Source organism: Triticum aestivum, chromosome 2B, assembly GCF_018294505.1.
Source record: "Triticum aestivum cultivar Chinese Spring chromosome 2B, IWGSC CS RefSeq v2.1, whole genome shotgun sequence".
In the NCBI taxonomy this organism is placed as follows: domain Eukaryota; kingdom Viridiplantae; phylum Streptophyta; class Magnoliopsida; order Poales; family Poaceae; genus Triticum; species Triticum aestivum.
The window spans coordinates 544281818-544299195 of NC_057798.1; the positions used below are offsets into that span (position 1 = coordinate 544281818).

A 17378-nucleotide genomic window follows, 5' to 3' on the forward strand; every position below is an offset into this window, starting at 1 on the left:
ATTATCCTGAACATAGTCAAAAGATCTTTGCAAATTATGTCGTAGGCTCGCGCTTTAGTTCCACTGTTTAGATATGTTCCTAGAGAAAATATAGTTGAAAGTTGACAGTAGCGATTATGTGGACAATAGAAAGCTTATGTCCTTAATGCACCACTCAGTGTGCTGAACCCCAAACGTCGTCTATGGATGTTGCGAACATCGGACATACACGTTTTGATAACTACGTGATAGTTCAATTAAACGGTTTAGAGTTGAGGCACCAAAGACGTTTTCGAAACGTCGCGGAACATATGAGATGTTTCGAGGGCTGAAATTGGGATTTCAGGCTCGTGCCCACGTCAAGAGCTATAAGACCTTCGACGATTTTCTTAGCCTACAAACTAAGGGAGAAAAGCTCAATCATTGAGCTTGTGCTCAGATTGTCTAAGTGCAACAATCACTTGAATCGAGTGGGAGTTATCTTCCAGATGAGAAAGTGATGTTTCTCCAAACTCATTGCCACCAAGCTACTAGAGCTTCGTGATGAACTATAACATATCAGGGATAGACATGATGATCCTTGAAGTATTCGCGATGTTTGACACCACGAAAGTAGAAGTCAAGTAGGAGCATCAATTGTTAATGGTTAGTAAAAACCACTAGTTTTCAAAAGGGGCAAGGGTAAGAAGGGATACTTCGTGAAACGGCAAATCAGCTGCTGCTCTAGTGAAGAAACCCAAGGTTTAACCCAAACCCGAGACTAAGTGCTTCTGTAATAAGGGGAACAACCACTGGAGCAGAATCACCCTAGATACTTGGTAGATGAGAAGGCTGGCAAGATCGATAGAAGTATATTGCATATACATTATGTTAATGTGTACTTTACCAGTACTCCTGGTAGCACCAGGGTATTAAGATACCAGTTCGGTTGCTAAGTGTTAGTAACTCGAAATAAAAGAGCTACGGAATAAACGGAGACTAGCTAAAGGTGAGCTGACGATATGTGTTGGAAGTGTTTCCAAGTTTGATGTGATCAAACATCGCACGCTCCCTCTACCATCAAGATTAGTATTAAACCTGAATAATTGTCATTTGGTGTTTGCGTTGAGCATAGACATGATTGGATTATGTCTATCGCAATACGGTTATTCATTTAAGGAGAATAATGGTTACTCTATTTATTTGAATAATACCTTCAATGGTCTTGCACCTAAAGGAATGGTTTATTGAATCTCGATCGTAGTGATACACATTTTCATGCCAAAAGATATAAGTAATGATAGTACCACTTACTTGTGGCACTGCCATGTAAGTCATATTGGTATAAAACGCATGAAGAAGCTCCATGTTGATGGATCTTTGGACTCACTCGTTTTTGAAAAGTTTGAGACATGCGAACCATGTCTATTGGTGTATACGCATGAAGAAACTCCATGCAGATGGATCGTTTGGACTCACTTGATTTTGAATCACTTGAGATATGCAAATCATACCACATGGGCAAGATGACTGAAAAGCCTCGTTTTCAGTAAGATGGAACAAGATAGCAACTTGTTGGAAGTAACACATTTTGATGTGTGCAGTCCAATGAGTGCTGAGGCATGCAGTGAATATCGTTATGTTCTTACTTCACAGATGATTCGAGTAGATGTTGAGTATATTTACTTGATGAAACACAAGTCTGAATTATTGAATGGTTCAAGTAATTTCAGAGTGAAGTTGAAGATCATTGTGACAAGAGGATAAAATGTCTATGATATGATCATAGAGATGAGTATCTGAGTTACAAGCTTTGGCACGCAATTAAGACATTGTGGAAATTGTTTCACAATTAATACCGCCTGGAACACCATAGTGTGATGGTGTGTCCGAACATCATAGTTGCACCCTATTGGATATGGTGCGTACCATGATGTCTCTTATCGAATTACCACTATCGTTCATGGGTTAGGCATTAGAGACAACCACACTCACTTTAATTGGGCACCACGTAATTCCGTTGAGACGACAACGTTTGAACTGTGGTTTGGAGAAACCTAAGTTGTCGTTTCTTAAAAGTTTGGGGCTGCGACGCTTATGTGGAAAAGTTTCAGGTTGATAAGCTCGAACCCAAAGCGGATAAAATGTATCTTCATAGGACACCCAAAAAAGTTGGGTATACCTCCTAATTCAGACCCGAAAGCAATAGGGATTGTTTCTTGAACCGGGTCCTTTCTCGAGGAAAAGTTTGTCTCGAAAAGTTGAGTGGGAGGATGGTGGAGACTTGATATGGTTATTGAACCATCACTACAACTAGTGTGTAGCAGGGCACAGGAAGTTGTTCCTGTGGCACCTATACCAATTGAAGTAGAAGCTTATGATAGTGATCATGAAACTTCAGATCAAGTCACTACCGTACCTAGTAGGGTGACAAGGATGCGTACTGCTTCAGAGTGGTACAGTAATCCTGTCTTGAAGGTCATGTTGCTAGACAACAATGAACCTACGAGCTATGGAGAAGCGATGGTGGGCCCAAATTCCGACAAATGGTTAGAAGCCATGAAATCCGAGATAGGATCCATGTATCAGAACAAAGCATGGACTTTGGTGGACTTGCCTAATGATCGGCAAGCCATTGAGATAAATGGATCTTTAAGAAGAAGACGGATGTGGATGGTAATGTCACCATCTATGAAGCTCAACTTGTGGCGAAGAGTTTTTCACAAGTTCAAGGAGTTGACTACGATGAGATTTTCTCATCCGTAGCGATGCTTAAAGTCCGTCGGAATCATGTTAGCATTAGCTGCATTTATGAAATCTGGCAGATGGATGTCAAAACGAGTTTCCTTACCAGTTTTCGTAAGGAAAGGTTGTATGTGATACAATCAGAAAGGTTTTGTCGATCCTAAGGATGCTAAAAGGTATGCTAGCTCCAGCGATCCTTCCATGGACTGGAGTAAGCATCTCGGAGTTGGAATATGCACTTTGATAAGATGATCAAAGGTTTTGGGTTTATACAAAGTTTATGAGAAACTTGTATTTCCAAAGAAGTGAGTGGGAGCACTATAGAATTTCTGATGAGTATATGTTGTTGACATATTGTTGATCAGAAATGATGTAGAATTTCTAGAAAGCATATAGGGTTATTTGAAAGGTGTTTTTCAATAGAAAACCTGGATTAAGCTACTTGAACATTGAGCATCAAGATCTATGAGGATAGATAAAAAATGCTTAATGGTACTTTCGAATGAGCACATACCTTGACATGATCTTGAAGGTGTTCAAGATGGATCAGTCAAAGAAGGAGTTCTTGCCTGAGTTGTAAGGTATGAAGTTAAGAGTTAAAGCTCGACCACGGCAGAAGAGAGAGAAAGGACGAAGGCCGTCCCCTATGCTTCAGACGTAGGCTCTATAGTATGCTATGCTGTGTACCGCACTGGAAGTGTGCCTTGCCATGAGTCAGTCAAGGGGTACAAGAATGATCCAGGAATGGATCATTGGACAGCGGTCAAAATTGTCCTTGGAGTAAATAAGGACATGTTTCTCGATTATGGAGGTGATAAAGAGTTTGACGTAAAGTTTTACGTCGATGCAAGCTTTAACACCTATCCGAATAACTCTGAGTAGTAAACCGGATACGTATAGTGGAGCAACCATTTGGAATAGCTCCAAGTGGAGTGTGGAAGCAGCATTTACAATATGACCTAGAGATTTGCGAAGTACATACGGATCTGAATGTTGCAGACCCGTTGACTAAAACCTCTCTTACAAGCAAAACATGATCAAACCCCAGAACTCATTGAGTCTTAATCACATGATGATGTGAACTAGTTTGGTGACACTAGTAAACTCTTTGGATGTTGGTCACATGGTGATGTGACCTGTGAGTGTTAATCACATGGCGATGTGAACTAGATTATTGACTCTAGTGCAAGTGGGAGACTGTTGGAAATATGCCCTAGAGGCAATAATAAATTAGTTATTATTATATTTCCTTATTCATGATAATCGTTTATTATCCATGCTATAATTGTATTGATAGGAAACTCAGATACATGTGTGGATACATAGACAACACCATGTCCCTAGTAAGCCTCTAGTTGACTAGCTCGTTGATCAATAGATGGTTACGGTTTCCTGACCATGGACATTGGATGTCGTTGATAACGGGATCACATCATTAGCAGAATGATGTGATGGACAAGACCCAATCCTAAGCCTAGCACAAAGATCGTGTAGTTCGTATGCTAAAGCTTTTCTAATGTCAAGTATCTTTTCCTTAGACCATGAGATTGTGCAACTCCCGGATACCGTAGGAATGCTTTGGGTGTACCAAACGTCACAACGTAACTGGGTGGCTATAAAGGTGCACTACAGGTATCTCCGAAAGTGTCTGTTGGGTTGGCACGAATCGAGACTGGGATTTGTCACTCCGTGTAAACGGAGAGGTATCTCTGGGCCCACTCGGTAGGACATCATCATAATGTGCACAATGTGACCAAGGGGTTGATCACGGGATGATGTGTTACGGAACGAGTAAAGAGACTTGCCGGTAACGAGATTGAACAAGGTATCGGCATACCGACGATCGAATCTCGGGCAAGTATAATACCACTAGACAAAGGGAATTGAATACGGGATCTATTGAGTCCTTGACATCGTGGTTCATCCGATGAGATCATCGTGGAACATGTGGGAGCCAACATGGGTATCCAGATCCCGCTGTTGGTTATTGACCGGAGAATGTCTCGGTCATGTCTGCATGGTTCCCGAACCCGTAGGGTCTACACACTTAAGGTTCGATGACGCTAGGGTTATAAAGGAAGTTTGTATGTGGTTACCGAATGTTGTTCGGAGTCCCGGATGAGATTCCGGACGTCACGAGGAGTTCCAGAATGGTCCGGAGGTAAGGATTTATATATGGGAAGTCCTATTTTGGCCACCGGAAAATGTTCGGGATTTTTCGGTATTGTACCGGGAAGGTTCTAAAAGGTTCCGGAGTGGGGCCCACCTACATGGGGGGACCCACATGAATGTGGGTAGTGGGGGCAAGGCCCCACACCCCTGGTCAAGGCGCACCAAGATCCCCCCTTAGAAGGAATAAGATCATATCCCAAAGGGATAAGATCAAGATCCCTAAAAAGGGGGGATAGCAATCGGTGGGGAAGGAAATGATGGGATTTCTTTCCTCCCACCTTTGCCAACGCCCCAATGGACTTGGTGGGCAAGAAACCAGCCCCCTCCACCCCTATATATAGTGGGGAGGCGCATGGGAGCTTCACCCTTCCCCTAGCGCAGCCCTCCCCTCTCCCAAGTCCTCCTCCTCTCCCGCGGTGCTTGGCGAAGCCCTGCAGGATTGCCACGCTCCTCCACCACCACCATGCCGTCGTGCTGCTGCTGGATGGAGTCTTCCTCAACCTCTCCCTCTGTCCTTGCTGGATCAAGGCATGGGAGACGTCACCGGGCTGTACGTGTGTTGAACGCGGAGGTGCCGTCCGTTCGGCACTAGAATCTCCGATGATTTGGATCACGACGAGTACGACTCCTTCAACCCCGTTCTCTTGAACGCTTCCGCTTAGCGATCTACAAGGGTATGTAGATGCACTCTCCTTCCCCTTGTTGCTAGTCTCTCCATAGATAGATCTTGGTGACTCGTAGGAAAATTTTGAATTTCTGCTACGTTCCCCAACACTAACATCACTCATTTGGAGATGAACAAAACTCCATTTATTCCCTACCCAGAGATAACTCAACAATTGGATTGCTAGTGCTTGCAAAAGCAAATTGGTATTGAGAACTATGCAACTACTCATTATTTTGTGGCAACTAAAAATAAAGCACATAAAAAAACTACCCATCACAAAAAGTCACATGTTCATCTTCATCACATTAGCTAAAAGATCAAAAAACACTCAGGCTTTGCCGCTTATTCATGAGAGATATCTCATCTCCTATTCATAGTTGCAATGAAGGACCGCAACTCGATGGTGGATATAAGCAACGTCATGTTTCATACAGTAAATTTAAAGAACACTACAAAAAGGATATCAACTTGGTGTTGCAAATCTAGGCAATAACTAAAACTAAAATCAACCAATCACAAAAACAATTTCCCCCCAAAAAACAGTGCATCCCCTAACCCCTCCATGAACTGCCCAAGTCAGATGCATCCCCTGACCCTCCCCCTCGCAAATTTGTAGGAAAAAACCTAAGAAACTAGCATCAAATTTATGAACAACTACTGAGGTAAGATGCATCCCCTGACCCCCCCCCCTCGCAAAATTTGCAGCAAAAAACTAAGCAACTAGCATCGAATTTATGAGCAACTGCCATAAAAAAATGAGCAACTGCCCCCAGTCAGATGCATCCCCTTGCCCCGCCCCTCCATTTCACAAATTACAGGAAAAATCTAAGCAACTCCATCGAAATTATGAGCACTTGCGTCTTGAGAAGCAAGCAACATCGAAAAAACGAATCCTATGCACCAGTCACTAGGATTTGGTCGTGTGTATCCCCTTACAACGACTCAATCCCGCCTACCCCCAGCACAAACCCACCCCTCCCCTCCCCTCACCATAGCAACGCCACGCCCTCCAAAAGCATTCACGACGCGGAGCCCGAGGACGCCATGGACAACCTCGTACCCGCCCCCTCACCGAAACCCTAACTCCATGGAGCGTAAACAGGGGAGCAGAGCGAGAAAAATAGGGGAGCAGGGGAGGAGGAAATAGCGGTTTACCTCCGCCTGCACCCGGCGACTCGCGGCGCTCGCGGACAGCCTCCCACACCGGCGACTCCACGCCGGATCCACCACTGCAGCACCCCGCCTCGCCGCGCCGTTGCTAGAGGAGAGGAAAGGGAGAGGGAGAGGAGTTCAAATGAAATCTGCGGGGGGTGCGGGCGGTTTCGAACAAGACGAGCGGGGGGTGCGGGCGGGGGGAGCGATTTCGCCTGGAATAAAGGGGTCGGGCCCACCACTCGCCGCACGTTTCGCGCAATCCGTAACGGGCACTTGGTCTAGACGAATCGCGTGCAGGCACATCGCATCGGACGGCTGTAATCCGTGCGCTCGCGCCAGCGGACGAGCGCAGCTGCACGAGTCAGACTTTAGGAAAATATAATCTCCAGGGGGTGTGGGCCCCTTATCCCTTTCTCTTCCAATCAATTTGTCCCAACTAAGTAAGAAACAGCTCACGAGTGTAGCATTGCTCATTTGACGCAGAAACCCTAAAAAAGAAGTATTTCACGCAGGACTCGCTCAAACCTGAACAAACGGATGCGATCGTTTCGATCGAAGATCTAACAGACAGAAACTCGCGCTTGGTGGAGGGGGCTTGAGGGTCCTGGTCGTTCACCGGTTGAAAAGAGAAGAGACGGGAGGTCGGTTCCTTCTGCCTCGTACTACCGCCGTAACCCTAACCCTAACCCCTAGAGCAGATCCAGCTAGCCGCAGTACGAGCGTCACCGGCGTCTCCTCCGCCCCCTACCTCAAAAAAGATAAAGCCGGAGAAACTGGAGGTAGGTTCTTTCCGCCTCGTCGTAACACCCTAAGCCATACATCAGATCTAGCCCGCCGCAATGCGAGCGTCGTCGGGATCTCCTCCTATCCCGACCTCGAAGGGGGAGGGTGTGATGGAAGTTGAATCGGATCAAGATCAGGATGATTGTGATGTGATGATTGAGCCTGCCGCTGCCCTCAGGGGTCTCTATGCGATGATGGTCTCATGGTGTGACCAATTCCTTGATATTGATATTGATATTGAGGAGGAAGGGGATAGATCCGTTCCTCCCTTGTTGATGATCCACTTTCCCCGTGAGTCCCTCAAATTATTTGCTTTATTTTGCTGGGATGCGTGCGCAATCTTTCTAATCATACAGTTTCAGGTCTTTTTGAGAGAGCATGGGGAAATAATCGCCTATATCCTCAAGCTTTAGATGACTGTTGTCCGTATCGTGCATACCTCCAGAAGTTCTGCGATCATAATGCTCCTCGTTATCATGATCCCGATGCCTACAAGTTGGTAATTAACATCTCTAACCTACCCCGATTGCACGAAATCAAAACAAGCGGATTTGCATGTACATGTGGCCATATATCTAGTTGCTAGCTCGCAGTATGTATCATTTAGAATTCTTGATCTGCACCAACTGCAAACTAACCCATGATTTCTCTCCTTGGGAAGTGTATGGATCAGGAAATTAGATTGAAGTCTGAGTGGCTGTACAAGCACACCCATGTCCCCCATGATGAGATCAGTCTGAGTGACAATATCCAAAACTGCGCTTATGAACTTATCCGTTCCAACAGCGGTGAAGGAGATTCTCCTATTTCCATGATCGCTGCCACAGTAAGCATCTAATTTGACTAAATAAACTTGTGCGTCACTTTAAATTTAGGATTTTATACCCTGTACTTAAATTTAGGATTTTATACCTTGGGCTTACTACTATCTTTGTGCCATTTATGAAACATTGCAATGGTCCAAAGTGTGTTGCGAAGGAGAGCGAGTTGATCGTTGAGAGGCTGAGCTGTCATCCCAGTCTTCTGGACCCTGAAGAATCACCCCACGAGAGCACACAGATACGGATGTTTGCCTTAAGTTGCATGAAAGGTTCTCAGGCTTGTTCTGATGCTGCTCTTCTGGTTAAAAAAGCTGCCCTGCTGGTATGTATGCAAAAAATCAAACCAAAATGTGTTATACTTCTTATTCAACTTCGTTGTAACTCATTACAAAATCATGATTTGTCAAGGGCATTACAATTGAAGCTGGCTTGATGACTCGGAACCTGAGGGATAAGTATTATGACTCCAACGTATCCTACCTGAACAGATTGATCCGGCGCTTTGCCTTAGAAGTTGTAAGGCAAAAATTTGACGGATCTCTTGAACATTCTGCTCATGATGATTATCGGTATGATTTTGTTGCTAGACTTGAAGAAGATGCTGAGAATCATTGTAGGTATAATCTGAGCAACATTTCTGTTGCTTTCTTGAGATAAGTTTTTTGTGTTGCTTTCTAATCATTTGAGTTGTGCTGCTGTTGTTTGCTTGGTACTAATGCTAGTATAAGTGTAAAATTGAGTGATACTGTCTTGGCTTTGTTAGCTCAGTAATACCATCTCTTACTCTACTATCTCCAGGGACAGCCTTGTAAACTCTGATCCAGCTTCTGAGGAGAAAGGAAATGTTGCATCATGTGCCTCCACATGCAGCAACGGAAACTGAGGTATGGTTGAACCCAGAAATCATTTTGATGCAAAAGGCAAACTGAATGAATGAACTATGGAACAGCAAATTGAAAACAATTTCATTTGCCTCTGGATCTGAAAAAAATGACACTTGATGTTTTGAAAATAGAAGAAGCTTTGCTGAGTTCTTCTGGCTTTGTGCCATCTAGCTTTCAGTGGAAAACGCGGCTGATATATCTTGGTTCCTCGTTTGATTTTGGTTATTAAAAACCCATTTATGCTGCTTACACTGGTTCAGAATTTTTATCTATTTACAAACAAGATTTGTTCTTAGTCTTGACAGATTTGAGTGCCCATCTGATTATAACATCATAGATTTATATCTCTTATGGGCTAAATATGTAAATTCTGTTTGTAAAAGGTTCTACTGTTTAGCTTCATTGCTATTTTTGCTGTAATCATTATTATATTCTCTGTACATCAGAACTAGCTATAAAATGTCTCTTTAAGAGCACATTTTTGCATTCTAATTTATTTTTTATATCGGCTATGAAATATCGAAATATAACAGAGGTCACATTTTGATGCTAATTTACTTGCTGCAGGAATGGATGGTGCCATGAAGGAGAAAGGGTTAGGAAAGATGGATCGCGATTTCATTTATGCTCCCTTCCAATTGGTGTACTGCATGAAGCGGACATGCTTTTCAAGCTATGTGTTGGGTTCAAGTTTAATTGTGTCAAACATACCTTTACCAATCTAGCTTATATATTTGGACCAAATTCACCCCAATATTTTTGTGTTGATACCTTTATCCTCTCTTTCTCTTTCATATCTGTGGAAATAAGATGGGTAGTTTTGTTTCGTGTCAACAGCTTTTACCAATCTAGCTTATATATTTTACGTCTCAAACAGCCTTTAGCCTATTTTGTTTCATGTCAACAGTCAAGACTAGCTGCTCGGCTCTGGTTAGTTTTGTTGCTTAGTTGTTTGGATTTGTATTTGGCTGGTGATTGGGAGCAGACCTGCCATCATAGGAAAGTTCAGCCTTTTCTGTATGAGAATGCCGGTACTTGTGGTGCTACTGGTGCACCGGACGCATTAGCACATTTTAAAATGTTAAAAAAAACTAGCACATTGGCACAATATCAATACGTTCTTGGAGTTAAGCTTGTAGGATGGATCAAAATGTGATTTTATTGCTTATGCCCACTTCATGACTGTTAATTCTTGCTGGAGTTCTTCATATGCACTGATACTGTGATAATACTGTTGTAGGCTGACACCTATAGCTCATCATCCCTAGGCTAACGCGTTAATCCTGTGTTGCATATGCTTCAAGGCAGCCGGTGATCCTAGTATAAATAATTAAAATTGAATAGACCGGTTTTGACATTTTGAAATTGAACTGTTTCAAAATGAGTAGTTGCCTGTTTGCTTTCATGTTTTGGTGGCTTGTCTACCTTTGTTGATATTGTAGGCTGCATTCTAGGAAAAAGAACTTAAAATCATTTCTGAGCACCCAATAGCGGTTGAAACAGATCATAGTGCTTTTTTGCAGTTAAGCTCTACGATTGTTATAGGAATGAACATGTGCTTTTATTGTTTATGCCCATTCTACTGCTGTTAATTCTTGTTGGAGTTCTTCATAGGCGCGGACACTGATAGAACTGTTATAGGCTGATGCGTAGCTCGTCATCCCTAGTTGATGTGTTATTCCTGTGCTGTGTATAAGCTCCAAGTCGATTTTTATAACTTCACTTATATTGGACTAGCACATATGCCACGGGAGAGAATTTTTTTTTTTTTGCGAGAAGCTACGGAAGAGATAAGCGATGTGTCCATAAAACAGTCGTTTTTTTTTTGCGAGAAGCTATGGAAGAGATAAGCGATGTGTCCATAAAACAGTCGCTGTAGCGGTAAGGTGGCGAGGAGCTGTGCTCTTCTCATGGGTCATGTTTGGCCATAAGCTCCAAGTCGATTTGTATAACTTCACCTATATTGGACTAGCACATATGCCACGGGCAACTGGAGGGATGTGATGTATCCGTAAAATGGCCGCAATAGCGGTGGGGCGATAGGGCGAGGAGCTGCGGTCTTCTCATGGGTCATGTTTGATCATAAACTTCAAGTCGATTAGTATAACTTCACTTTTATTTGACTAGCACATATGCCATGGGAGAGATTTTTTTGCGAGAAGCAACGGGAGAGATATGTGATATGTCCATAAAACGGTCGCCGTAGTGGTGCCGCTAAAGAGCGAGGAGCTGCCACCTTCTCATGGATCATGTTTGGCCCACGAGATCTTGATTATGGTGGGGTTGGTCGGCGTGACGGCAATCACCAACTCATACATTTTTTTCCTCCAGGCCCGCCTTTGTTTTGAGGTTGAGGTTGTAGCCGCCTCCTTATTTGATGGTTGTGCGACGACCTTTGGGGCACGGTTGCTTCGACCACTCTCTTCTATGATGACGTAACTGGATGGATTATTAATTACAGTGCGTAAATCTTGTTTCATTAGGATAATCAGTGCTCACGCCCATAGTTGTTTTAATTAGAGCTAAACTGTCATATTCTCTTTTGTTGGCACGTGGCTATAATTTATTTTGATTATAACCAACCAACAGTTTTTTTATTATCAAATAGCGCATGTGAAGCACAACACTTTGTGTTTGGGCCAGCCCACTGGCAGGCATCAAAACGTCCTGTGATTGTAAGGCGCAAGTAAAAATTCAAAAAATGACGAGTTTAAGGATCGAACTCATGACCTCAAAAACTTGACCACGTGTTGCTAGCCACTGGAACAAACGGGTCTTGGTAACCAATGATCACCGCGGATGTTTAAGAACATACTACAACGTCAACTCATGACCTCAAAAACTCGACCACGTGTTGCTAGCCACTCGAACACACGGGTCTTGGTAACCAATGATCACCGCGGATGTTTAAGAACATACTACAACGTGAGATTCAAAATATTTTTCATTCTTTATCTCTTAAAAAATTATATTAATAATTATTAATTACCAACAATTCTTTGAAACTTGAACATTTTTCAAAATCCCAAACATTTTTCGAAAACATGAAAAGTACTTTGAATTTTTTGTTCATTTTTGGAAAAGCAAAATTTGGAACAGACACATTTTTTGAATTTCATAAACATTTTTTTTGAAAACATGAACCTTTTTTTAAACATGAATATTTGTTGAATTGTGAATTTATTTTTAAAACAGAAACATTTTTTGGACATTCCGAATAATTTTAGAAAATGTGTATTTTATACAAGAACATTATTTTAAATTTGTAAACATTTTGTTACAACAAGAATATTTTTTGAATTTGCAATTATGGAAACACAAACCTATTTTGATTTTGAAGAAATTTTGGTATGCGATTTTTTTAAAGTTCCAAACATTTTTTAAAATGGGAACAAAATATTGGAATTATAAAAAAATTGAAAATTTGGAAAAGTTGAAATTCTAAACGTTTTCTGAAATTTTTGAGAAGAAACAAAAAAGAAAAAGTGAAAGAGATAGAAAAAGAAACAATAGAACTAGAACACAGAAAAAACGAAAATAGGCCGGCCTATGCGAAACGCTGACTATTTGCCGCAAAGTGCGGCAAATAGTGGTTCGCCAGCTGCGTGGGCAGGAAAATAAGTTGGCGGGCATCGCTAGGCCACAGCGTGCACGACCCACGTAGGAAATTCTGGACGAAAATTTAGTTCCACCTTGGGTAAAAAAAATTAAACTTTTCGATGGTGAACGGATGAAAAAGTTCGAAGGGATGCACCTTGCTTTATTAGAAAAAAAAAGAATGAAAGAAAAGAAGTAGGTATGGAATTCAAGTTTACTGTGGATGTGTTTTGCACCAAGACTATTGGTAATTTGTGTGATTGGTAGTGACTGATGAACTAGTGTTCTCTCTTTGACCATCGTTCATGTGCGGTGAAGCATGTTGGCCAGAATTTTTTTTACTCTGCTTATATGGGGGCACTTTGTGGCACTCTTCTTCTGGTTTTGCTTTGTTCCGTCTCTTGGGTGGTTCAAATTCCAACATTACATTAGGACAAAATATGTTTGTAGCTTTACTTTACATAAAGCAATCAAGCATGAAGTTTCACCATTTGTTTAATTATACCCTACACTGATTTTAGCAAGAGAGTACAATAGTGATCTAGGAGTAGATCACTAGACAGCGGTCAAAATTATCCTTAGTGGAATAAGGATATATTTCTCGATTATGGAGGTGCCAAAGGTTTGTCGTGAAGGGTTACGTCGATGCAAATTTTGACACTGATCCAGATGACTCTAAGTCTCAATCTGGATGCATATTGAAAGTGAGAGTAATTAGCTAGAGTAGCTCTGTGCAAAGCATTGTTGACATAGAAATTTGCAAAATACATACGGATCTGAATGTGGCAGACCCATTGACTAAACTTCTCTCACAAGCAAAACATGATCACACCTAAGTACTCTTTGGGTGTTAATCACATAGCGATGTGAACTACATTATTGACTCTAGTAAAACCCTTTGGGTATTGGTCACATGACGATGTGAACTATGGGTGTTAATCACATGGTGATGTGAACTATTGATGTTAAATCACATGGCGATGTGATCTAGATTATTGACTCTAGTGCAAGTGGGAGACTGAAGGAAATATGCCCTAGAGGCAATAATAAAGTTACTATTTATTTCCTTATATCATGATAAATGTTTATTATTCATGCTAGAATTGTATTAACCGGAAACATAATACATGTGTGAATACATAGACAAACAGAGTGTCACTAGTATGCCTCTCCTTGACTAGCTCGTTAAATCAAAGATGGTTAAGTTTCCTAGCCATAGACATGAGTTGTCATTTGATTAACGGGACCACATCATTAGGAGAATGATGTGATTGACTTGACCCATTCCGTTAGCTTAGCACTTGATCGTTTAGTATGTTGCTATTGCTTTCTTCATGACTTATACATGTTCCTATGACTATGAGATTATGCAACTCCCGTTTACCGAAGGAACACTTTGTGTGCTACCAAACGTCACAACGTAACTGGGTGATTATAAAGGTTTTCTACAGGTGTCTCCAAAGGTACTTGTTGGGTTGGCGTATTTCGAGATTAGGATTTGTCACTCCGATTGTCGGAGAGGTATCTCTGGGCCCACTCGGTAATGCACATCACTTAAGCCTTGCAAGCATTGTAACTAATGAGTTAGTTGCGGGATGATGTATTACAGAACGGGTAAAGAGACTTGCCGGTAACGAGATTGAACTAGGTATTGAGATACCGACGATCGAATCTCGGGAAAGTAACATACCGATGACAAAGGGAACAACGTATGTTGTTATGCGGTTTGACCGATAAAGATCTTCGTAGAATATGTGGGAGCCAATATGAGCATCCAGGTTCTGCTATTGGTTATTGACCAGAGACTTGTCTCGGTCATGTCTACATTGTTCTCGAACCCGTAGGGTCCGCACGCTTAAAGTTCGATGATGGTTATATTATGAGTTTATGTGTTTTGATGTACCGAAGGTAGTTCAGAGTCCCGGATGAGATCAGGGACATGACGAGGAGTCTCGAATTGGTCAAGACGTAAAGATCGATATATTGGACGGTTATATTCAGACATCGGAAAGGTTTCGAGTGATTCGGGTATTTTTCGGAGTACCGGAGAGTTACGGGAATTCGCCGGGGAGTATATGGGCCTTATTGGGATTTAGGGGAAAGAGAGAGGAGAGGCAGCGCCCCCCCCAAGGCCTAGTCCGAATTGGACTAGGGGGAGGGGCTGCGCCCCCTCCTTCCTTCTCTTATCTCTCCCCTTTCCTTGACTCCTACTCCTACTACTTGGAAGGGGGGGGGGGAATCCAACTCCCGGTGGGAGTAGGACTCCTCCTAGGGCGCGCCATAGAGAGGGCCGGCCCTCCCCCTCCTCCACTCCTTTATATACGGGGAGGGGGGCACCCCTTGGAGACACAACAATTGATCCCTTGGATCTCTTAGCCGTGTGCGATGCCCCCCTCCACCATAATCCACCTCGATAATATCGTAGCGGTGCTTAGGCAAAGCCCTGCGTCGGTAGAACATCATCATCGTAACCACGCCGTGCTGACGGAACTCTCCCTCAAAGCTCGGCTGGATCGGAGTTCGAGGGACGTCATTTAGTTGAACGTGTGCTGAACTCAGAGGTGCCGTACGTTCGGTACTTGATCGGTCGGATCGTGAAGACGTACGACTACATCAACCGCGTTGTGCTAACGCTTCCGCTTTTGGTCTATGAGGGTACGTGGACAACACTCTCCCCTCTTGTTGCTATGCATCACCATGATCTTGTGTGTGCGTAGGAAATTTTGAAATTACTACGTTCCCCAACATGATCACATTGAGCTCATTATGATGATGTCCTACCGAGTGGACCCAAAGATACCTCTCCATCACACGGAGTGACAAATCCCAGTCTCGATTTGTGCCAACCCAATAGACACTTTCGGAGATACCCGTAGTGCACCTTTATAGCCACCCAGTTATGTTGTGACGTTTTGCACACCCAAAGCATTCCTACGGTATCCGGGAGTTGCACAATCTCATGGTCTAAGGAAATGATACTTGACATTAGAGAAGCTTTAGCAGACGAACTACACGATCTTGTGCTATGCTTAGGATTGGGTCTTGTCCACCACATCATTCTCCTAATGATGTGATCCCGTTATCAACGACATCCAATGTCCATGGTCAGGAAACCGTAACCATCTATTGATCAACGAGCTAGTCAACTAGAGGCTCACTAGGGACATGTTGTGGTCTATGTATTCACACATGTATTACGATTTCCGGATAACACAATTGTAACATGAATAATAGACAATTATCATGAACAAGGAAATATAATTATAACCATTTTATTATTGCCTCTAGGGCATATTTCCAACAGTCTCCCACTTGCACTAGAGTCAATAATATAGTTACATTGTGATGTATCGAACACCCATAGAGTTCTGGTGTTGATCATGTTTTGCTCGTGGAAGAGGTTTAGTCAACGGATCTGCGACATTCAGGTCCGTATGCACTTTACAAATATCTATGTCTCCATCTTGAACAGTTTCACGAATGGAGTTGAAGCGACGCTTGATATGCCTGGTCTTCTTGTGAAACCTGGGCTCCTTGGCCAGGGCAATAGCTCCAGTGTTGTCACAGAAGAGAGTCATCGGGCCCGACGCATTGGGAATAACTCCTAGGTCGATAATGAACTCCTTTATCCAGATTGCTTCATGTGCTGCCTCCGAGGCTGCCATGTACTCTGCTTCACATGTAGATCCCGCCACGAAGCTTTGCTTGCAGCTGCACCAGCTGACTACCCCACCATTCAAAATATACACGTATCCGGTTTATGACTTGGAGTCATCCAGATCTGTGTCGAAGCTAGCATCAGCGTAACCCTTTATGACGAGCTCTTTGTCACCTCCATAAACGAGAAACATATCCTTAGTCCTTTTCAGGTACTTCAGGATATTCTTGACCGCTGTCTAGTGTTCCATGCCGGGATTACTTTGGTACCTTCCTACCAAACTTACGGCAAGGTTCACATCAGGCCTGGTACACAACATGGCATACATAATAGACCCTATGGCCGAAGCATAGGGGATGAAACTCATCTTTTCTCTATCTTCTGCCGTGGTCGGGCATTGAGCCGTGCTCAATCTCACACCTTGCAATACAGGCAAGAACCCCTTCTTGGACTGATCCATATTGAACTTCTTCAATATCTTGTCAAGGTATGTGCTTTGTGAAAGACCAATGAGGCGTCTCGTTCTATCTCTATAGATCTTGATGCCTAATATGTAAGCAGCTTCTCCAAGGTCCTTCATTGAAAAACACTTATTCAAGTAGGCCTTTACGCTTTCCAAGAATTCTATGTCATTTCCCATCAATAGTATGTCATTCACATATAATATGAGAAATGCTACAGAGCTCCCACTCACTTTCTTGTAAACACAGGCTTCTCCATAAGTCTGTGTAAACCCAAACGCTTTGATCATCTCATCAAAGCGAATGTTACAACTCCAAGATGCTTGCACCAGCCCATAGATTGAGCGCTGGAGCTTGCATACCTTGTCAGCATTCTTAGGATCGACAAAACCTTCCGGCTGCATCATATACAATTCTTCCTTAAGGAAACCATTAAGGAATGCTGTTTTGACGTCCATTTGCCATATCTCATAATCA

The 17378-nt window shown here is 42.8% G+C and overlaps 1 protein-coding gene across 4 annotated transcripts; it reads left to right on the forward strand.

Annotated features, from left to right (window-relative positions):
* The first annotated feature begins 7340 nt into the window (after positions 1 to 7340).
* LOC123045932 (uncharacterized) lies at positions 7341 to 10019 on the forward strand. Of its 4 annotated transcripts, none has more exons than XM_044469180.1 (7): positions 7341 to 7771; positions 7843 to 7979; positions 8138 to 8306; positions 8447 to 8623; positions 8710 to 8918; positions 9100 to 9185; positions 9753 to 10019. In XM_044469180.1, the coding sequence occupies exons 2-6, from the start codon at positions 7894 to 7896 to the stop codon at positions 9182 to 9184; spliced, it is 726 nt and encodes a 241-aa protein (XP_044325115.1). In that variant the 5' UTR covers positions 7341 to 7771; positions 7843 to 7893; the 3' UTR covers position 9185; positions 9753 to 10019. The 4 variants fall into 4 exon arrangements, 3 of the variants coding, with proteins under 3 accessions (XP_044325115.1, XP_044325114.1, XP_044325113.1); XM_044469179.1 differs by having other exon boundaries at positions 8142 to 8306; positions 8710 to 8870; XR_006421770.1 differs by having other exon boundaries at positions 7342 to 7771; positions 8142 to 8306; positions 8710 to 8914.
* Positions 10020 to 17378: the final 7359 nt, after the last annotated feature.